The sequence below is a fragment of the Danio rerio genome, chromosome 21 (assembly GCF_052040795.2).
Source record: "Danio rerio strain M-AB ecotype USA chromosome 21, GRCz13ab, whole genome shotgun sequence".
In the NCBI taxonomy this organism is placed as follows: Eukaryota; Metazoa; Chordata; class Actinopteri; order Cypriniformes; family Danionidae; genus Danio; species Danio rerio.
Window position 1 is genome coordinate 14,970,066 of NC_141041.1, and position 23,997 is coordinate 14,994,062.

Genomic DNA, 23,997 nt, shown 5'->3' on the forward strand with positions numbered 1-23,997 from the left:
AATTGTATGAATTTTTTTTATTGGTAAATTTCTTATTATTATCAATAATAAATAATAAATATAAGACTTTACATTATGATTACACATTAATTTATCTACAAAATATTTAAAATGTAAAGGAATTTCCAATCAAAATTCACCTAATTAATTAAGTCCACCTAATTTAGCCACATTTATTATTATTATTATTATTAGTGTTTAACACTGTTGGGCCACTTCATATTTATATGTGGAAACTGACCCAGTACTATTTAAAAGAATCTTTAGAAATGTATACACTTTACTAATTAAGCGATCATTAAACTGGTCAAGAGTAAAAGTTAAATACATAAAATAAATATATGCAGAAAAGATTCTAAAGACGTCTCCACAAAACAAAAATGAAGCATGAAATAAGGTTTTTAACACCGAAAATTAAAAAAAAAAAATTTTAATGACTGATTTTTAATGAGTAACAATAACAATTGGTCATAATATGATTTCTGAGGGATCATGTGACACTGAAGACTGTAGTAATGATACTGAAAATTCAGCATTGGATCAGAGGAATAAATAAAATTTTAATCAGCATTCAATAAGACAACTTTTATTTTACATTATAATAATATTTTACTGTATTTGTGATCAGATAAATGGTGAGCAGAATAGGATTATTATTAAAAAGTGAACAAATCCTACTGATCACAAACTTGTGACCTGTGGTGTAGCTCCAGCTCCGCAAGATCAGACCATCTTTACCAGAGGAAGACTTCTGTTCCCCACTTAAGATGGTGCAGTCCAGGCCTGGCAGAGATTTTGCTAAGTGATCAGAGCTGATCTGAGGTCAGAGACAGGGAGCGAAGCCCTGTGTTGTGTGAAGAGGACTGTGATCAGGTCTGAGCCGCTGTCAGGGGCTGCTCTCGGGGTCTTTGTGTGGAAAGGTGCAAGTCTCCTGGTTGTCTGCTGGTAAAGATGTGGCAGTTTCGCTTTGCTCCAGGACGAGCTGGATAGTAGTGCTTTCCATCTCACTATCTTCAAGCTCTCCTTCTTTGGCCAAACGGAACTTGATGTTTAACTTCTCAGGTTTTTCTATGAGGAAGTAAAAAGTTAACAAACACTTGAAGTTCACCTCCAAAAATGGGCCTGTATCATTATTCTGTAAAATATACAAGACAAATATGTTAAGCAATTAACATGTTCAAATGGAAAAAAAATGGCAGGAAAAATTAAAAGCAAACATTTATAATGAACTTTTATTCAACTTTTATTTTATTCAGGATCATTTCAACTGTTATTATGTTTAGTATTATGATGATTATTATTATTATTACATTTAAACAAAATTATGTTGCAGCTGAAAAGAGCATCCAACATATGTCAGAATAGTTGGCGGTTTATTCCGCTGTGGTGACCCCTGATAAAGAAGAGACTAAACCGAAGGAAAATGAATGAATAAAATTAGATTAAAATGAGAAATGTAAATTCTAAAAATGGAATTTTACTGTATATTTTCAATTTGACCATGATAATTCATTCATTTTCTTGTCGGCTTGGTCCCTTTATTAATCCGGGGTCACCACAGCATAATGAACCGCCAACTTATCCAGCAAGTTTTTTACGCAGCGGATGCCCTTCCAGCCGCAACCCATCTCTGGGTTCACTACGGACAATTTAGCCAACCCAATTCACCTGTACCGCATGTCTTTGGACTGTGGGGGAAACCGGAGCACCCGGAGGAAACCCACGCGAAGGCAGGGAGAACATGCAAGCTCCACACAGAAACGCTAACTGAGCCGAGGTTCGAACCAGCGACCCAGCGACCTTCTTGCTGTGAGCTACCTACTGCGCCACTGCCTCACTTGACCATGATAATTATCAATATTATTACTTTTGTTTAATTGATAATATTCATACATAAAATTGTTCCATTAAATAAGAATTACATGCTAAAATTTATTATGATAAAATGTGTCATTATTTATTATTATTGTTATTATTATTACTATTTAAATATGAAGAGTTCAGATGGAAAAGTTCTGCCAAAACTGAGATAATGACATTGAGTGAATGCTTCAGGCACGTAGTACACCATCAACAAATAGATTTGCTTCAAATCATCTCAATCCCAGCGTCAGCTTATTCAGAAATAACAGTTTGTTGGCAAAAGCTGCTAAACGCCACTTGCCTTTGATTGCAAAATTTACATCCCGAGAACCAATTAGAAGGCGTGAATCGAATCATATGTGTTCAATCTAAAAGTGCACTGATACGACTGCTTTGATAAGCTTTATTCCGCTTTCAATTTTAAAACATGGAGTTTGATGAACTGCATGTGCCTGTCCGACTGTCAGTGAATGGCAAATGAAAACATTCCTTACCAAAAAACTCGGTGCATTATAAGAAATCGAAAACACACTGTACAAAGTGTAGCATGCATTCATAACGTTTTTTTGCGCAGCGACACTACTTTGAATGAGTCCGATTTACAATATATTAAACGGCAACTGTGTTTCATGACAGAGTAAAGGTGCTGTTCTTTAATCCCACATGGATGCTATAAGGAAAAACAAGGGATCAAGACCTTAAGTATGGTGAGACTGAATGAATGACAGCTTCTAAAATATTAACATAGACATCCATTTTTGCCCAGGAGGCCTACCTTGTGTTTTATTTGCCAATTTAAGCTATTTTTTAAAAGATAAACATAAATGTACAAAACTATAAATTATTTATATTACGTCATAATACCTATATGCCTGATAAGCTTTTTGTACTAATGGACAATGCAATGATATTGATGTTTTATAATGTTTCACACTACATTATTTGAATCTACCAAGCTTAGTTTACAATGTTTACATTGTTCTACTTACAATAAATCCAAATCCCAAATATCAGAAATGACAACAGTTTTTTGGATTTAATTAATGTCTGTTTTAATGTTATTGATTAATGCATTAACCTGACAGATTTCATTCATTCATTTTCCTTCTGCGTTTCCCCTGGTTTAATCACAGTGGAATGAACCGCCACTTGCTTGACAGATTTATGTATTCTAGGTGGTTTGTGCAATGTGTTTTATGTTTGGTAAATAAAAATTCTTATTGCATCTTTATTGATTTTTTAACTAATTACACTGTCTTGTCCCAATAGGTGGATTTAGAGGGTTTTGCATAAAAAGCAGACGTGGATTTGACGCAAAAGAAAATATATCTTCTTAAAAACAGGATGAATTAAAAACACTTTAGACAAAGAATTGTCTAAAGTGACATTTTTGAAAAAAGGTATTTTATTATCTAGCTAATAACCATATTATTACATATAAAATGAAACTTCTGAACCTTATCAGAGGAGCCTGAGAGAAAATAATCATTTACAAGAAAAGAGGTCTGATGGATTTAGAGGGTTTTGCATCTGATCTCTTCACATCTCAATATAAAATTACACTAAAATTATTTTTAAAATGATTAAAACATTAAATATTTTTATTAAATCAAAAATGACTGTATTCTTATTATTATTATAATTGAATTTAAATTATAAAATAAGGAAATACAAAAAGAAATTAAAAGGCAAAAACGCTAAATGTTTATTCTAAAGTGCATTCATTTTGTATTGGTAAATTTCTTCTTCTTATTAATAACAATAAACATATTTACATTATGATTACTCATTACATATTTCTACAAAAAATTTAATGTAAGGACATTTACAATCAAAAAAAGAAGCGCAATGGGTAGCTCTGTCGCCTCACAGCAAAAAGGTGGCTGGTTCGAGCCTCGATTGGGTCAGTTGGCATTTCTGTGTGGAGTTTGTATGTTCTCCCCATGTTCGTGTGGGTTTCCTCCGGGTGCTCCGGTTTCCCCCACACGCCCAAAGACATGCGCTATAGGTGAATTGAATAAGCTTAACTGGCCGTAGTGTATGTGTAAATGAGTGAGTATGGGTGTTACTCAGTAAAGGGTTGCAGCTGGAGGGACATCCACTGCGTAAAACATATGCTGGATAAGTTGACGGTTCATTCCGCTGTGGTGACCCCAGATTAATAAAGAGACTAAGCCGAAACGAAAATGAATAAATGAATGTTTGCTAATAAGTGCCAGCATAGGCTTCCTGCAAAAAAATTAAATAAAATAAATTATAATCATGATTAGTTGAGGTTTGATCAAATCACCTTTTCCCAGTTGTCTCTCTTTGGGCAGCAGGAGGACGTCCACATTGCGATGTTCCTGCAGAGCGGCAGTAAGTGTTGCTCCCTCTTTGCTGAAGAGGAACACTAGAGGAACGGTGATGTCATCAGTGGGTTCTCCATCTCCAACCATCTGAAACAGAGGAGTCTCAGCGCTGCTGCTGCCCTCTCTGTGATCTATGAGGACAATAACAACACACACATTCAGATTAGAACACTGCAGTCACATTACATACAATGTTGGCAGTAGTCTATGCTAATCTACTACCAGTCTTTACACCCTATATTAATCTGGTTGTGTATAGGCATGTCTATTTTATAATTGCTTTGTTCATCTTTAGGCAAAATATTTTAAGATCTGCCTAGGGATAAATAATAAAACCATGGTTAATTTGGCTAATTCTTATGCATTTGTAGCAATATTAAAGTACAATGTAAACCAAGTAAACCTATAAATAATTAAGAGAAACAGAATATACAGTAAGGAACACATTAAGAAGAATGTAAATGTAAGTGTAAACAAAAATAACGTGCTCAATAAAAACATTAATTCTTTTTCTTCCAGTAGGTGGCGCATTCACAGCATTTCCTTGAGCTTTTTTACCCTGATGTTGTCAATGAAAGCGCAGTGAAGTGAGGTATAAAAACCAAACACAACCAAACACTCAGGGCTTTAATATGCTATATACCAATTTATATTTGAGATGATGACAGTGCATGTTTACTAGTTTATTATATGCTTTTTGCTAAATTTAAATAAAGATGACTTTTTTAAAGAGGAAAAATAGAACAAGAAATACTGTAAAAAATAATTTAATACTTTTTTTTGGGAAAAAAAATTCAAAGAAGGATTAAGAATTTGGTTTTCAACTCTATATTCTTAAATTTTTTTTAGACTTTAACATAAAAAAAAAAAAAAAAATCACAGCGATGGCCTAAACTTAAGCAATAAGAAAACTTGTAAAAAAATAAATAAATAAAATTGGATCCATTGTATCTGCCCAAATCTCATCCATACAGTCTTTTGATTAAATTTTTTATAAAATTAACAAAGACCAATACTGTTAAATTTGTCAAACTGTTGCAGAATCTATCATGGGTTTCTATTTGTGTTCTGCCTGTGCCGCCAGTACAGTATGTCTGTTAGTATATCAGTCTTCTTTTAATGCTCCGTTTACACACTTTGTACTACAAAAATGTGTGCAGGTCTAGAAAGGGATCAGCCAAATATACAGCGAGGAAAATAAGTATTGAACACATCACCATTTCCAAAGGTGCTGTTAACTTAAAATTTTCACCAGATGTTGGTAACAACCAGAGAAATCCACAAATACACATTATATATAGGTAAATACATTTCATATGTATACATTTATATAAAACTAATTTAATTAGTTTACAAATTAAGTTATGCATAATGAAATGAAGCAGGGAAAAAGTTTTGAACACATGAAAAAAGGACGGTGTAGAAAAGCAAAGAAAGCCCAGACAGCAGCTTAAATCTCTCAGTAGTTCTTCAGCAACTCTCTGCCCTTCCTCATTGTAAATGAACATTAGCTGCTTTAGTCCAACATCTACATTAGCAGGATGATGAAGATGAAACCAGAGTGGACATTTCAGCAAGACAATGATCCAAAACACAGCCAAGGAAACTCTCAAATGCTTTCAGGGAAAGAAAAATCACCTGACTTGAATCCAATAGAAAATACAAAATATAGGTCAGATTTAATAGACGAGACCCAAAAAAACCATAAAGATTTTTACACTCTGTTGGGGTCAGTGGAAAAAAAAAACCTCACACCTGAGCAATGCATGTGACTTCATTCTCCTTATGAGAGGCGTTTTTAAGCTGACATAATTAAAAAAGCCTTTAATATGAAGTGTTACATACATTTCAGTAGTTTCTCCTTGTGTCATTCGACTGTTATTATATATAACTCATTCTTCAAATTGTTTTCTGTTTTTGTTTTCTTTTTTTATTTGTATTGTTTGGGTTTTTACCAAAATACGGTTCAATTCTATGTCAACAGCTCCTTTAGAAATATCAGCTCCCCCAAAAAAACATGATGTGTTCAATACTTATTTTCCCCGCTACAAAAAACAAAACAAAAAAACAAACAACAACAACAAAAAAAAGTCTGGTTTCAAAATATGCATCTCTACTAGATCTCACCGATGAATATGACACCGATGGCTCCTGCTTCCTGTAGGCGTCGTGCTTTAGCAGCAAACATGCAGTCTCCTCTTAACGCCAGCGCTATATGTCCTTGCAGCTCCACTGTGTTCTCTATGGGTCCACATGCGGTATAGGGAACACTCTTCATGATGCGTCCTTTCACCTAAAAAGGATTGTGTTTAAAAAGTTGATGTGCCCTGCAATCAGAAGTGGCCGTACGCTTGCTTACCCCGTGCTCTTGTTTGGTGAGATCCAGTCCAAACTTTGCTGGACCAGCCATAAGGACAGTTCGGCCTAAAAATGGAGGGGAAATGAGTTGGACAATGAGTGGCACCACTTCCTCGTGCTCAGGGGTTTGGCTGACCTCTGCTACCAGCTTCAGCTTGAACACACCCTTCTGAGAATCCTATTGGGAAATAAATTAATAAATAAACTGACATACAGAAGGACAGATCATCACAGTGAAGGATTCGGATTTCTGTTTTCCAGTCCATTTCATCATGGACCAACGTTTATCCTTTTCATCATCCTGTTTCTCAGTATTTAACTGTGAATTGATTTTAATTAATGAATAAGTTAACACATTGCTTAATATAAGAATGTTCAGTGCATTTGCCTGTCTCTTTATACCTATTTTCAGGAGCCAGCAAACTAGGTCAGAGGTCATGGAGACCTTGAGTGGAGCTGAGGGCTGAGTACTGGAAACAGCTGTTTCTATTGTTATTTCTAGGAGTTAATACTGTCTAAAATGTCTAAAGTGACATTGCTATTTTTACTGTTAAATCTTTTAAAGTGATTCTACTTTTTATTCAAGATAGACTTTGTGTAGTAAGAATATAACTGCCTGAATGTAGATTATACCAGTTTTTAACCAGTGTTTCGATAAAGACGGCTGACAGTACAGTCAGCCTTGGATAAGAAACAGATTATACTTTGTGTGTGTGTGTGTGTTCTATTTGATTGTTGATCCATTTCACAGGTCTGAAGTCAGCTCTAATCAGTCTAAAGGATGTCTGACGTTTATGTTTAGATATTGTTCAGAATTGTACGCACGAACCCCACGTAGAAATGTTCCTAGTTTATCTGTGTTTTAACCAATCAGGTTTGAACACCTATATGTATGACGCAGTTAATGATGTTATGTGAGAGTATAATTGTTATTGATTGGTGATTGTAAGCAGAGCGGCCTAGGAACTGATTGCGAGTGTTGAAGCTGGCTTCTGCGGATGAAACTGCAAACTATCTTCAGTAAACTTGATTTATTTATTTAAATCTCTGACTCCGGCTCTTCTTCATCTACCAGACTGGTCATTCTTTGGGTTAAACTGTAAACTATCCCTACAACAGACAGACAACAGTTGTTCCCATTGCTCTTAGTGGCAACTAAAGCTATTCAATTTTAATTTAGTCATTTCAAATTAAGCTGATAAATATTAGATTAAAGTTAGGCAAAATATAATCAGTTATAATATACGGGGTTTCTGCAAGTTTCATTAAATCAAAGTTAAGACTTTTTAAGACTCCTTTAAGACCCTTGTGAATAAAATTTAGACTTATACAGGGCTAAACACTAAGGATTTTTTTCTAATGGCCCAGTTACTTTTGTAAATAGTTGTTGTATTAATGTAGATCATGTAAAGAGATGTGTTGCTTTAGTTTTCTTTCCCTTATTAGGGAATTTAATTAGGAGCATTTGCTGAAAAATGTCAAACAGCTATTGTAAATTGTATTTCTTTGAAATAATAAACTTAAATATAAAAAAAGATAGAGATGGATTATTGGTGATTGGGCATCAGCCAGACTGAGTAGTTTTACTTGGACAAAGGGAAATTAAGACATGTTTAAAATGATTTAAGACCTACAACACTATATTTCTAAGAATTTAAGTCCCTGTGGACACCCTGAATATAATAATATATTTTAAATATTATTTAAGTACTGAAATTACTAAAACTAATATAAAAATAAAACAAAACCAAAAAGATGAATTATAAATCTAGTAAACAAATAAATATATTAAATAATTAAAAAGTATTAAAATTACAACAACAAAAAACGCAACTCTACTAAAAGCAAAAGCTGAGATTAAAATAAACTGAAAAAAATATAATAATAATTCAAGCTAATTCAAATATTTATAAATCCATCATAGAAAAAGGTACTCAAATCCCTGTTTTTTATGCACCTTTGTTCAACTATATTTATTTGTTTAATGGCTTTTTAGTTGTTAATTCTTCAGTAAATTATCATATTACAAAAAAAATTACATTTAAGGATAATGTGTCACTTAAAACTGTAAAAATGCAAAAAAGCACACAAAATGCAACACTAAAGCTCCAAAAATATATATTTATTACTTTAAAAAGCTCTCACAACATGTGTAACGTTTCGAGTCTGATAAAGAGCCCCTGTGCTCGAAACAACACTTAAAACTGGAGTAATGATGTGAAAGAACTCAGCTTTGGATCACAGGAATATATTTCATTAAAATATATATTTACTAATATATATTTTAGTTTTTACTATATTTTAGATTAAATAAATAAGCTTTTTATGAGAAGAATAGACTTTAAGCACTTTAAAAAACAAATCAAAATTACTGTATGGCTCAAAAATAATGAAAACAACAACTATTTTATTTGATTTATTACAGTGAGTTTTCTTTAAATCGGAGGACAAATCTACATTTAGTCCTGTAAATATTACAGTCAATATAAATATTTCTAGCTGCTTTAGTCGAACACATCATTCTCTTTTAGAGTCACCTGAGGCACTGAGCCTTGACTTGCGGAGACCAGCTCAGTAAGGGGTGTTAGAGAGATGCCCATGCTCTTCAGAAACTCCACTGGCTCCAGGCCTGTGTCATGAAGAGGCAGCTCAATCCCCCTGTGTTCAAGAAATAGAGGAAATAAAGCCTTTATTTCATGCACAAGCTTCTCTACAGTGACTCTGTGTCATCTGACCCACCTGACAGATGAGGCCTGCTGCGCTCTTCCCACACCTGTGAGGTATTTATATCCATCTCTGATTGTCTTGGCGAACGTGGGGTTGTTGGGAAACAGGGTTTGAGCACTGGGGCAGGAGTATGAAAACAAATCGTCCTGATGTGCTTGGGGTTCCTGTTTGATAAACATGAATGTGTCAGTGTTGCCTTCAAATATTTAGAATGACTCTTTATTTTCTACTTTAAAGCAGCTCTTCATTGTCTTTTGGACCACAGGAACTACTTTTGTCATAGTTCCTAGAACTATTTGGAAAAAATCTACTTATTACATGTTTGCACTGCATGAATTGGGTCATAATTCTAAGAGTGCAGTTTGGAGGAATTGTGCCGAGAAATTCCTGGGCATGGTGGTTAGTTCCTATAACCACTGTAGCTTCAGTTCCTGTAGCTACTTGTTGCAAAATACCTTAAACAAGGACAAGCCCAATGTTAAACCTTCAATTTTGAATTTAAACAATGCTATTATTAAAAATATGCAAAGATGATCACATTTAAACATCAAAACTAATGGTTTTATTCCAAACTTGCTTCATAACCTCAGTTGAGTGTGTGAAACAAATCCATCTGTGAGATGATTCTGTAGTTGTGTGGCTTTGAATCAATAAAAGCAGTAAAATCAGTTGTTAGAAGGGATACAGCTGCAGCTGGAAGTTGACACATTATTTACACTTTATTAAATAACCCATTGAATTTTATTAATGTCTACCCCTACCCCAATCCTAAACCTACCTCTCATAGTAATGCAAAAATAATAATTATAGGTGAACAGAGTAACAACAATGCTATATTGATGAGAATATCCACAGCTGTATCCATTCTATTTTTGATTTTCTAGGTCTATTCTTCGTATCTCATATTTACAATTTCTGCGAGAGAGCACCCCCTGGCTTTTGGAATAGCTTTACTACTGCTCAGACATGCTTCCCTGACAAATTACCCATTAATTGTATTTTATTAAAATTGCATTACATTATATTCACAAATATGATTGCAAATTTTGCTAAATTATGATTACCGTGCAGAGAAAGAGAGAGAGCATTTTAAGCTTATTGCCATATCAGCTTTTATGGCTATGTCATGGCAAAAACAATTAAAGATCAGGTTTACCACATTTTATAAATACCACTTTTCCAAAAAAAAACAAAAATGTGTAAAAAAAAAAAAAAAAAAAAAAGTTAAGTCATCAACAGCAAAAAATACACAAAATAAAAAAATACATAAATAATAATGATGATGATAATTCAGAAGATAAAAATCTAAAACTAAGGTTTACTTTTGATAAATATTGTGCAATTTTAGAAGGATTCACGTTTAAAAATATTTCATTTAAAGTCTCTCCAGATAAAAATTGTTGTCTGATAACATTAGAAATAGGGCATTCCACAAGTGTATGTTTAACTGTTTGGTTTCTACTTCAATACTGGCATTTTGGGAGTAATTTACCATGCGGCCGTACTAAGTCAGTTGCTTGTGATGCTATGAAGTAGAATATTCACAGTACTGCTTTGACAGACAATTAACATTTACAATGTCAGCACAAACAAAACTATACTAATTTTTCCCTTTGCTTAAGGTTAGTAGCAATTGGGATGATGAGCTCTTACCGTGCCATTGGTAAGACAGGAAGGCTGGGTTGTAGACAGGGATACTGGGAGCAAATGAGCCTCAGTAGTGAAAATATAGTCATCAATGTCTATAGGCAACTGACTCTTCTCTGAGAACAGCAGGTAGAGATACTTAAACATCTCAGCCAGGAAGAAAGAGTCCATCCTTGAAATAAACAAAGATCAAAAACAATTGGACTACTGCAGCACTTTAAAATTAATCTACCATTTTAAATGTTATATTCAGAAAAATGCAATACATTAAAACAATCGTTTAACTGTCAACTTTAACCAAAATCTAATATTTCAGAACAATTTAAATTGATTAAAAATTTTACATTTTAATTTTAATTACATTTTAAAAAGAGCTTTTTAAAAGATTGTTTAAATGTACCTTCGACAAAAAAAAAAATAAAAAACTATTTTTCTGGATCCATAAAAACATGTATAAAAGATACTATACATTTCGTTTGCTATTTATTTAATAAATATTGTTTAATTAGGGGCTTAATATCCTAAAGTGGAATTTGGCATTTGTTTTGCAATCACCACTACTTGAAATTACCAGAAATTCCACTAAAGTACCGTTTACACTAACAGGTTTTCTTTTTAAAAGACCTACGTTTTGTTACATCTTGTGTCCACATTACTCCAACATCTTCGATCCACAAAAATGGTGGTTTTGAAAACGATAAACACTCAGTTTTTAGACTGGACACATTGGGGTTTAATTTCAGTATTGAAATGCAAACTTGTGAAAACAGAGGCCCGGCTATCCATAACCTCTGGGTTTCTGTATTATATCGTTTCCTGATTCGTCAAGCCCTGATCATATGACCATCACACAAGAGGTAGACTGTAAGGTTGTATGTCAGCAAAATATACGCATACCCAGTGAGCGTGAATGGTCACGTATCATGCATCTTAAGCTATATAGTAATAAAATGCAATAAAAGCACCAGTGGATCAGAAAAAGTGTTGATTTACTACAAAAATGCAGCAGTGTAAATGGCACTAGTGTAAAAGTTTAGGGATCCAGCAGGCAACATTGTGGTAGTTGAGTCTCGGTACAGAATTTGCCTTAATTAATGTACAGTTAAGTCAAAACTATTAGCCCTTCTGTGAATTTATTTCTCTTCTATTAAATATCGTTTTAAATATTGTCTAATGTTGAACAGAGCAAGGCATTTTCATAGTATTTCCTATAACATTTTTCCTTTCTATTTTCTATTTGTTTTATTTTAGCTAGAAACAAAGCAGTGTTTAGTTTTTTAAAAACTATTTTAAGGTCAAAATTAGCCCCTTTAAGCAATTTTTTTAGATAGTCTACAGAACAAACCATCGTTATACAATATCTTGCCTAATTACCCTAACCTGCTTAGTTAACCAAATTAACCTAGTTAAGCATTTAAATGTCACGTAGTATCTTGAAAAATATCTAATAAAATATTATTTACTGTCATCATGGCAAAGATAAAAGAAATAAGATATCAGAAATTAGTTATTAAAACTGTTATATTTAGAAACGTGTTGAAAAAAAATCTTCTCTTTATTAAACAGAAATTAGGGAAAATAAGACCAAATAACAGACTCTTACCTGTCCTCATGAGTTCCTGTTCTCACATCTTGCACAGCGGCAAAACCACAGGGGACCCGAGCATGAGCGTTCAGCTTCTCCACTATAGACTGGCCCACTTTCAAGTAGTACGGATCACCTGTAGCCTAGAAAACAAGGCCAGAAATGGTATTTAAAAATAATGAATGTAGACATTTGAACTGGTTTGACAAGTCAACTCTGACCCTTAAGCTCGTTCACAATGAGTATATAGACACCAATACTCTGATTTTAATAAGACAATCGTCTGATTAAGGGTCTACCATATAAACTGAGATTTTTGATGACCTTAATCCAACTAAAGTCTTAATTAAACTATATATTTAATATATTTATTTAATAATTCATTTTTAGTCACAAAATTCAAGTGCAGTATAGATATGTAAACACCTAATCAAACTGTTACCGTTTTGCTGTACTTTTTTGCTACATTTTGCAACAGGACGCACACACAGGGGTTGTCAGAACTTCTTTGATAAACAAATGAGAATGGCTTCAAGCAAGTAAGCACATTTTGGTTGCGAACAGGAAACGATGACTAAGCTAAAGATTCTAGAAGAAATAAAAATGAAAGAAATTATGAAGTGCCTTGACTCTGAAGTGTCTGTCGTGGGGGCATGAATGAAAAGTTGACAAACATGAACTGTTGTTGCATGAAACCCCAGAGAAAACTATCGCTGAATGGTAACATAATGACGTCAATCGAACTATGTACTATAACATATAAAACGGGAACATTAAAGGAACATTCAAATAACCACACCTCAATATTACTGCTTATTTAGATAAAATCAAATGGTTAGATTACTGATGTCCATGTAAACGTAGTCAGTGACAATAAACACATCTATGTGCTGTTGTTGGTTGTTAAAAACACCTATTAGGTGTTTTTAATCTGCTGTTTCTGGTAGTAAACTTACTTTGTAAAGAAAGTATGTGCTCTCAGCAAACTCTGGTCTCAATGGGTGCTGTCCCCAGTGAACTCTGAACTCTGTGGTAAAGGCCTGTTGGATCAGTTATGTGGGCGTACAGAAGGGATATACAGAATTAGTACTGAAAAATAGTCTCAGATTTTTAGGTTTAAAGTTGTTTATGCAGATGTAGTTGTCTGTTTATTACCTCAGGGAGGAAGTTGTGCTGCTTCGTCACTTGATAAAGCATTTCATGCGTCTCGATGGCAGGTTTCAAGTCTCCTCTCAGAACCTGAAAGACATTTTTGACGTAGTTGATTAATTACTTTGAATTTCACATTGAATTTTGAGTTACTAATGCTATTTTCTTTGCATTAAGTAGTAAATGGAGTCTAATGCAACTTTCTGCCATGCCAGCTATTGCTTTAAAAACATTTCATGAGTACATTTTTAAGAACAAATCACAAAAACTGTATTAGGTTGAATTTGACTACAAACTTAACTTTTGATTTAAGTTTTTGGACCTTTATGAAATATTATGAGTGGTGTTATTTTTAATATTGGTTATATATTTTTTTTGTAAATATTTTTGAATTTGTTTTATATATTTTTTTAGTTTAATTTTAGTTTAACTTACAGTATGTGTCTTAATAATATTTATTAGTTAATTTTTATTTCTATTCGGCTTTAAATGTATTTATTATTTTCCCGTTTGCCAATTTTACCATTTCAATTTCTGGTGAGTTGACAAGGCAGGGCATCGTTTCTAATTAACCACTGACATCCATAGTATCCCTTTCCTACTATGGATATCAGTGGCTACCAGTTTACAACATTCTTTAAAATGTATTTTCCTCTTTTAAGAACAAAAAAGAAACTTAATATGGTTTGGAAACCCCAGTAAATAGTAAGCAAAAAAAAAAATTGGTGGATTTTAGGTGGGAATTTGGTAAGCTATCCCTTTTATAGTTTATTTTGAAAACTATCTTAATTATACATGCTTGTTGAGATCAATCCCACATATTTTCATCTTGGTGGCTTGACTAAAAGGAGGAAAAACAAACCATATTTAAGTTCTTAGCTAAACTGAGGTCAAGTTTTAGGATGTGTGCTAATAAACACTCCAAAACAAATCCTTGCTAACACCATGTACATTTTTTTTAAAAAGTGTCTATATTTAGATGCAAAAAAGTGAACCTGTAATCCAGGGAAGAAGGCGAGCAAGGAATCCATCCAGCTGCGCACATTTACTGTGGGATTGTGCATGTGGACGTTGAGCAGCAAAGGAGGTTGGCTGATGTACTTCATAATGGCACTATAGTGCTGTCACAATAGACAAAGTCAAAGTCACGAGAGCAGATAACAGATGTAAAAGCAAGCTCTGTTTGACCAATGAGAGGATTGATTATTTCTGAAAGATAAAGAACACGTACTGTGTTGAATCTCTCAAGGTACACCTTGTCCCCAAGAAGAATATAAGCTTTCATCAAGTATTCATAATAAGAGTCGATTCCAGCACCAACACCGCTATCTGTCATGAGAAACGCAGAACATCATCTCAGTCTACCTTTTTTCTACATCCCATAATGCTTGTGAGATTTATGAGAGAAAATAACACAATATTAAACAATCAGTAAAGAGTTTTTTTTTTTACTAGGTACAATGATGTTTTATTAATTCCCTCACGATACCTCCGTTCAATATTAAAAATGACCCATTATGCAAAAATCCCTTTTATAAAAGGTTTAAATACAGTTGTGTGGCAACAGTCTGTGAACATAAGCAGTTTATTATGCTGGTTATGTTCTGGTTATGAGATAGCGCTGGTTATGAAAGCATATAGTGCAGGTTAATGTGCTGGTTAAGAAAGCAAGTCAACAAAATGGCCAACTAGGCTCAAAGCCTAAAAAGGGCATATTCAAAGAGTTTATTAGTGGGGTACTTTGAGCTAAAACTTCACATAAACACACTAGGGAATTTGGAGACTTGTTTTACATCTTGTAAAAAGGGTCATAATAGGTCCTCTTTAAAACTACACTTTTTTTTATAGAATGAACAAATAAATAACCACAAAACTTTGGAGTCTTTCTGCAGTGATATTACAGACGTGTTGAAAATACAAAAAGAAGCATAATCTGCAGAAACAAATTAAATTAGAGCTTTGGCAACAGATATGTCCATGATACTAATGAAATGTTAAAATATCAAGCGTACAGAGCGAGTGTGTTTGATGAGCAAGGAGAACCTTTAACAAAAGAACTAGGTGAGATTTTAGGAAGTGGTTTATAAATGGCTAATTTTTTTTTCCATTGACACTTGTTTCTTTGCACTTTTTTCCTGAATCTTAATTCTTCTTATTGTTCTGTAAAATGCAATGGTGCTACTAAATTGCGTACTAGTCAAATTATGCATTGTTTTGGATCTTGATGTAATTTTTTCAGTTATTTTGTAAGTACTTTCCCTAGACTGGTAGAGCAATTTATAACTAGAAAAAAAGTATCATGAAATGCAAGAAATGTAGAAAAAGGTGGATAGGTGTCAATAAAAGGATTGGATGTGGTGCAACAGCTTTGTGGGATTTGTTTGTGTAAATAAAGCAACGGCAATGTTGCCAATGCAAGGCCTCACCTCTGCGAACCCAGTCTCCATTGTGGATGTTTATCACAGTACCAACAAGATCACTTCCTCTTTGTCTCTTTTCCCAGAGGACGTCCATAGCTTTCCTAGCATGTTCCTACAATGGATGAAGGTCGAGCAACTTCTTAGCGTAGATCTTTCACTGCTGAAGTCTTTAAAAAAGGAATTTAAAAAAATATGCTGGATGTTTACCTCAAATATCGTGTCCCCAGACATTCGACTAAGTGCTGCAAACTCTAAAATCAAGGTCCCGGCACAAGCAGTGCAAGTGTCAGACTCGGTGCCCGTACGCGAAAGTGGGTTCACAACTCCATAACGCAAGTTTACCTGATATGGGAGAAAAATGTTTTTAAAAAATGAAAGTAAAAGTAATTGAAGAAAACTTTCCTATAAAAAATTGGATCTCACTGCAAAATGATATTAATAAAAATAATAAATGTATTTTTTCTTTCAGTAAGTGCACTTGTGTTCAACTTACAGTGTTCCTACCTGAGAAAGAACTTAATAATAAAAAGTCATTATTCTGGTTAGGTTTCAGGTATGTTAGGGGTAAGTACCTAGTTATTACAATTATTTTAAGTATATAGTATGTGCAAAGATGGACAGATAAAAAAAATATATAAAATTTCATTTAACAAAAATGCATTATGCCAGGGATGCTTGAACTCGGTCCTGGAAAGCCGGTGTCCTGCAGATTTTAGCTCCAACTTGCCTCAACACACCTGCATGTATGTTTCTAGAAAGCCTAGTAAGAGCTTGATTAGCTAGCCCAGGTGGGTCTGATTGGGGTGTAACTAAACTTTGCAGGACACTGGCTCTCCAGGACAGAGTTTGGGCACCCCTGCATTAAGCTAATCAAAAGTGACAGTAAAACATTTATAATGCATTTTGTTTCAAATAAAATCAGTTTGTTTTAAATTTCTATTCACTGTATAATCCCAAATAAACAATGTTGAAAAAAAAAAAAAGTAAATGGCAGAATTGTTTGCAACCTGGGTAATAACAAATGTTTCTTTGGCACCAACTGAACATACTAGATCAACTTCTGAAACCAAAGGAACACACAAAAACAACTTCTGTAGAATAACCACACAAGTCTAGAGTAATGATATTGAATATTCAGCCTAATCATTAAATTAATGGATTAGATAATAGAATATATTAAAATGAATAATTTTTATATCTTGTAATAATATTTTACATCAATATTGTTTTAGGTGCATTTGTGATCAAATGTACATGCCAAATGTTTTTATTTAATTCAATGCACTCCCATAAAACCCTTGTGTGACATGTTTTATATTTGCCTTAGTTTTTAATTATTCAATAAAAATTCTTTTTAAAACAATAATTTTAATATGTCATTGAAATAAAAATTCAAAGTAAAGATAAAGAAGTTTAAACGCTATTTTAATCAGTTTGTCAAATACTCTGAATCTCAGTGAATTTTACCTTCTAATAATAATAATAAAAAATATAATAATAATAATAATAATAATCATAATGTTACCCGAGGATAAGGAAGGCCACTGGTGGTGTTAAAGGCAGGCAGCAGGCGGTATCCTAGCTCTTTGGCCATGTGTAACAGTTCATCTCTGTACCACTGCATTCTCTGTCCACGCTGCTTCAAAACATCAGCCATCACATGTGCACCCAACAAACCGCTACAAGAACAGGGAGAGCTTTAATCAGTGATGCGCTTCTCAATGGATACCCTTGAAAACAATCAACTTGAACAATATAGTCTGAAAAACTAGTGCCCAACATCTAAATTATTTAAAAATTTGCAGTGTGATTTTAAAAAAAGATTGAAGAAACAAAAACATCATGAGCCTCACCCGAGCACACGGATATTGGTCTCAAAAACAGAGACGACGATGTCATTGTCCAGTCTGACGTCTCTCATGATCTTTTTCACAGCTTCCTCAAACTCGTCCAGTTTGTTTAACAACTGTTCAAAACACACACACAATTGCATTTGGTCTAGACGTTTCCATTAGTACTCTCCCGTGTAAAAAATGTCTGGTTGCATTGGTGTATTTCATTAAATACATGTTGATGCTTCCATCAAATCTGACTAGATTGAACTCACCACAAGAGTATCTAAAGTGTCTATTAGGGTTAGAGAAAACCTGTGAAAAGAGAAAGACAATTTGTGAATAATGGAACAAAGAATCAACATACAATAGAAACCTTATGAATAAGCGATCAAAAATCTTTTAATATTTTAAATTAATATTTGCAAGTGAATATAGCAAACTGACTAATTATCATAGGAGTCATGTAGGCCCACATGGAATCTGTGCATTTTTAGCCCATTTTTCCGTTTTAGATTAACTTCAGTTGTAGTGTGCATATTTTTATAAGAATTCTTTACAACACAGTTTGTAAAGTAATTTTTACTGTCATTAGTTGATATACTACATGAGAAACTTACTTTGTTTACAAAACAAGTGGATTTAATTAGAGTTGCATTGTAAACCTTAAATGAAAATTAAAAAGGGATTATTTTTTATTACATGTTTACTCTTCAAATCATTTCTCAATTTATTTATATTTTTTACCAAATTCTGCGCAGAAATAGGACAAATTGTCCACAGATTCTGTCTGGCCCTGGTCATGTGTCATTACAAGGCTCATGTGCAACAAAAGATTTAAAGCTTTGATTAAAAAAAAAGATTTCATTTTTTTTTTATAATATATAATTAAACTAAAATGTCCCAAGAATATAGCGAAATGCAAGTGTCTTTATAGAGCTTACCCATTACTCCAATAACAAAACAACCAAATTTTAAAGCTTTGTCAGTTTAAAATCCTGATTTTCTAAACAAACGCAAAGCATACACACAGAAACATATTATGATGTGCATGTAAAAATAAATAAATAAATATCTTACCATTTGTGCATTTGATTTGAGGGAGTTCAGAAACGGTGCGTATGAATATTGAAAATAATTTTGAGTTTTTTTTAATAAAATTTTGCTAATTTTGCATGCTAATAATGAAGTACTTGATAACGCATAAAAAGACCCTTTAAATTAAAAACGGAACAAAATAAGTAAAAAGTAACAGTTGTGAAAGCTTCACTCACTTTCCTAGAGAGTCATCAACGTCTCCTCGATTGGGTTCCAGCCCTCGGACCCTTCCTCTACAGCTGAGGGGCATCAACTCATCTGCAGGGTAGGCATAGTCCTGACAGAGGTAGGATGAAGAAGAAGAAGTTTTTTTATCAAATATTCTTAATTCTTAAAAAGCAAAAAAAAAAAAAAAATTTACTTTGGGCTATTTTTTTATTTACTCTATAATTGAGAAATTATAACCAAATAAGTTTTAAACTATTTATTAAAACCCTAAAGAATCACATCAACTTGTAAAATGGGCATCAGATGCCACCTTTAAACAATCATTTCTAATAGCAATTATTTGATCTGATGAAAACAAACAAGTCAGATTTGACTAAACAAATAAATAATCAGAAAGACAATATTTTAGAACTATTTGACAATTATAATAAACAGTTGAAGTTGGGTATTGACTTACCATGTAACTGTTATAGGCATGATCAAACATCTCTAGAATTTGGTCCCTTAAAAAAGAAAATGGTGTATTAGTTATTTGGAAGAAAGCAGAAGAAATCATAAGCAAATGCAACAGTTCATTCAGTGCTTTTTAATGTGATGTGTGCATGCATATAGATTTATAATGTGCAAATACAATTCAACACAATTTTTTTGATGGGAAAAAAGTGTGTGCTTTTATTTATCAAAAATACATTCGTTTGATCAGGAGTGTCTATGAATACATTGATATAAAGCAAATACAGCTGTTTCGAAGCATCTATTGATCAAAGAATATATAATCAAATGTGTCATAGTTTGCACAAAAATAAAATCCATCTTGAGCAGCAAATAAGCATAATACATTGACTCCTAAAGGATCATGTGATACGGAAGGACAGAAAAGTATTTACTTAAAACTTTAATAATATTCATAATAAATTCTCATAATATTAATGGTTTTCTGTAATTTTGATCAAATAAATAAATAAACCTCCCTGAAATATTCAACAATATACAAGCTCAGTCTTAAATTAATAGAATTTTGTCTTTGCATAAGAAAAAAAATACATTGTTGCAGAAATGCTATTTGTTTTTACTTAGGTATTTAATGATAAAGGTAAAACTAACAAACAGACAATTTACCGTGGTTTACCTTGAAACCAGAAATCATGACATCACTATATCCCCCACAAATAAAGTGTACTGTACATTCACACCATTTGTGCAAAGGCATTACAGGCCACACCTCAGAGGTTTACCACAGGAAATATCATGACAACAAACTGAACAATTCGGGTTTTTTGTCAACATCATTGTGTCCTGCAGCAATCCTCTCCCAGCTCAAACAGAACAAAGACGCTGAGACAATGAGCTCATCTATGGATTTACAAGTTCAGAACATATAATCGGTGTAATAACATAATTAGTGTCAAACAAAACCAAAATGACATGTAATTAAAGTAGATGGGTAATGTTTGCCAACTGCATAAGACATTATAGTACCATGTCGTCTCTCACAATTTCCATGTTTGAATAAAGGGTTGGAATCAAAAGTTATCAAATATAAATAGAAAACATAATCTTAAATGTACACATCAAGGCAAGTCGTTACTATATTTACTTTATAAACCATACCAGTATGCATTTTCATGCCACTGGAACCATTTTTTAAGATATAGTATATTTTCCATTAAGTGCTGCTAATACTTATTCATTAGATATTAGTGCTTATTTACAACTTTTAAAGAGATATTAGTTCTTATTCATTTTTACTTTTAGTGTTTATTATATTATAGGCAGCACAGTGGTTCAGTGGTTAGCACTGTCGTCTCGCAGCAAGAAGGTCGCTGACTGGAGTCCCGGCTGGGTCAGTAGGCATTTCTGTGTGGAGTTTGCATGTTCTCTTCGTGGGTTTCCTCCGGGTGCTCCAATTTCCCCCATGGTTCAAAGACATGCTTTATAAGTGAATTAAATAATCTAAATTGGCTGTAGTGTGTGTGTGAATGCAAGAGTGCATGCATGTCTCCCAGTACTGGGTAGAAGCTGAAAGGGCATCCGTTGCATAAAACATATGCTGGAATAGTTGGCAGTTCATTCCGCCACGGCATCCCTTAATAAAACAAGGGACTAAGCTAAAGACAAATGATTTTTTTTTCCTCAAATAAATGCATGCATGTTTGTGTGTTTATATATACATAATATATACACTGTGGATGTCAAAACAACCTTTTTTTGGATATGATTAATCAACATCCAGCACTAATGACTTTATTATCTATTTAATTTTACATTTTAGTTATCAACTTTTATTGGAATTTTTCAATAAGAATTAAAATATTTAAATTATTACTTGCTCATAATTTAAATTTCTATTTACAAATGAAGTAATTATTATATAGGTATTAGTAATTATGCATTTGCCAGTTCTAAAAATATGCAGTTTTTAAAATTTATTTATTTTACTGATATTTAATTTATTCATAAGACATTAGTTCTTATTAGATATTGCTATTAATTCATTGGATATTCATACCTAGCACTAGGGCTGGGCGATATGGCAAAAATGCAATCTCGATAATTATTTTCCATATTAAATGATATTGATATATATTTCGATGCAAGTTGTTAATGCTTCCAGATTAAAGCGTACCCCATCAATGACCATAGCCACAAAAATTAGAAGGTCCATTAAATGGTATAACATATTTTCAGCCAATACATTTTCGGAGGCCAAAATTCGGTACATCTCAAATATCAACACACTTTTAGATTGCCATTGTTGCACATTTCTGCTGAGTAATTGGCTCTTAGATCAATACAGAGAAAAAAAAAGTCCAGTTTCATTGTTATTGAAAACAATTTTATTACGATTCGATATAATATCGTTTATCAGTCCAGCCCTACCTAGCACTTTTATGTTTCATACAAATATGTGCTGATGACAAGCTAATAGACAGTAGTATCTAACAAAGTACTACTATTCAATAAAAACAGAATATCTCAGTATACTACAACACTTTCTTTCAAATGGTACTTATATTTGAGGAATAAGCACTAACGTTTAATATAAAAGTACTAGTAGCTAAAGAACAGTAGTAGTTAATAACATTAAATAAGTATTAGTATTATGAAAATAGCTACTTGTCCGTTTAATAGATTAAATGTTAAAACAGCTTGTCCTATACACATATTAATAGTACACATCCCTATTAACATGATCTTTTTATAGAAACTACCATCAGTCTTAATCTTGTCTTGTAACACAATTGAGGTAAAATTGGTTTTACATTGTGACATTCATTTGAAATGTTTACTTGTGACTCTGCCCCTATATTGTTTACCACGCTACTTTGAATAATCTGTCTAAAATATCAGAATGCCTTCAAAACAAGTTTAGCCCTGTTGAATTGACTGTGAACAAAGTTGTATTGTGATAATGTAAAATTGTGCTACAACTAAAATTGCCTACACCAAAAAAAGTTAAGTTTGCTGCTTGCTTAAACTACTTATTTAAAATGAGTTGAAACAACACATCTCTTTAGTTTTTTTTGACAACTTAATAGTTTTATGTTCAATCAACTTAAATCATCAAAATCTAATAATTTAGCCAAATTCCTTTATGTTGTCCCAACTCAAATCGATTGTGTGGAACCCAGCATATTTTACAGTGAATTTAGAATTCACAAAAAATGTTTTCCCCCCAGAAATTATATTATTAAAAAGAAAGTCCGAATGTGAAAATATAAAACCAACTTTACCTCAATATACACTCACCTGATTTCGGACTTTTCCTCTGGTGTCATCGCTTGTCCATCGTGACCACTGACTTCAGCCAAAGGACAGGAGATGACCAAAGCTGCCAAAGTCACGACAAGCCCACCACAAGCCCGTGTTTCTCTTGTAATCCAGTTTCTCCTCATTTTAAGCCACTTTAAAATCGACCAAACCCTTTAAGTAACGTTACAGTAATCACTAAGTTACCTGACTTAACAGGCCTGTCAATGTTTCATCGCGTCTTTATTTTGTCCTTTGCAGTTCGTTGACATTCCTGCATCAATTCACCTCTTTAATAATCTCCAGAATATTGGAATCAAGTATGTGCGCACTTTGGATTAAAGCAACAGACAGGTATTTATTTACAACACCGACCTAAAGCAGATTGTCTACCCGTCGAGCTAACGGCGGCTAACTAACAAACTTGCCCACAAATGTGTTTCTTAGCACTTCTTTTGAGCTCCTTAGTTCCCGTTGATGTTTCTGGATGTATATCCTGTCGAAATGACTCGGTCCAGCTCGTCGTCACCTCCATCCCACCTAGATTTATCCCCTCATTTCGCTTAGTTTTGTTTAGCCGATCAGCCACATCCGGGCGCGAGCTGATGATGTAATCACAGTGTGCCGCCGAACACAGCGTTTAGAAAAATGAAAAACATTTTCTAATCGTGTATTATTCCTTTAATCCAATATCCTTTATAATTTGTGGAAAATATAAAAGTGTTGCAGATTTTTTTTTTTACAAATGTATTAATTTTATTATGAGCCAAAATAGTAGGCTAAAGAAATATATTTATTATTGTTGTTGTTTATTTGCTCTGTTTGTATGCAGTTCATTAAAATATATTAATGTCAGACAAAAGCACGAGTTTAAGACAGAGAAATATATATTTCACATAACATTTGATATCGTTTTGTTGTATTATAATTTCTGTAATTACTTTATTCTGTAATTATTGTATTATTTTGTATTTTCAATGACCCCCGTCCAAAAGCAACCCTATAATAATAATATACAATATATAGTAATTTTAATAATTTCTATTCTA

The 23,997-nt window shown here is 33.1% G+C and overlaps 1 protein-coding gene across 2 annotated transcripts; it reads right to left on the reverse strand.

The window, feature by feature from the left end:
- Nucleotides 1-414: 414 nt before the first annotated feature.
- si:ch211-282j22.3 lies at nt 415-23,564 on the reverse strand. Of its 2 annotated transcripts, none has more exons than XM_087300933.1 (20): nt 22,949-23,564; nt 19,656-19,701; nt 19,207-19,307; nt 18,208-18,247; nt 17,954-18,066; nt 17,626-17,779; nt 16,308-16,442; nt 16,107-16,212; nt 14,912-15,009; nt 14,676-14,801; nt 13,687-13,770; nt 13,488-13,571; nt 12,550-12,674; nt 10,953-11,118; nt 9,312-9,463; nt 9,110-9,230; nt 6,574-6,750; nt 6,342-6,507; nt 4,154-4,345; nt 415-1,068 (listed from the first exon to the last, which is right to left on the reverse strand). In XM_087300933.1, exons 1-20 carry the CDS (start codon nt 23,092-23,094, stop codon nt 887-889), a joined length of 2,514 nt encoding a protein of 837 aa, XP_087157059.1. In that variant the 5' UTR covers nt 23,095-23,564; the 3' UTR covers nt 415-886. The 2 variants fall into 2 exon arrangements, with proteins under 2 accessions (XP_087157059.1, XP_087157060.1); XM_087300934.1 differs by having other exon boundaries at nt 415-1,135.
- Nucleotides 23,565-23,997: the final 433 nt, after the last annotated feature.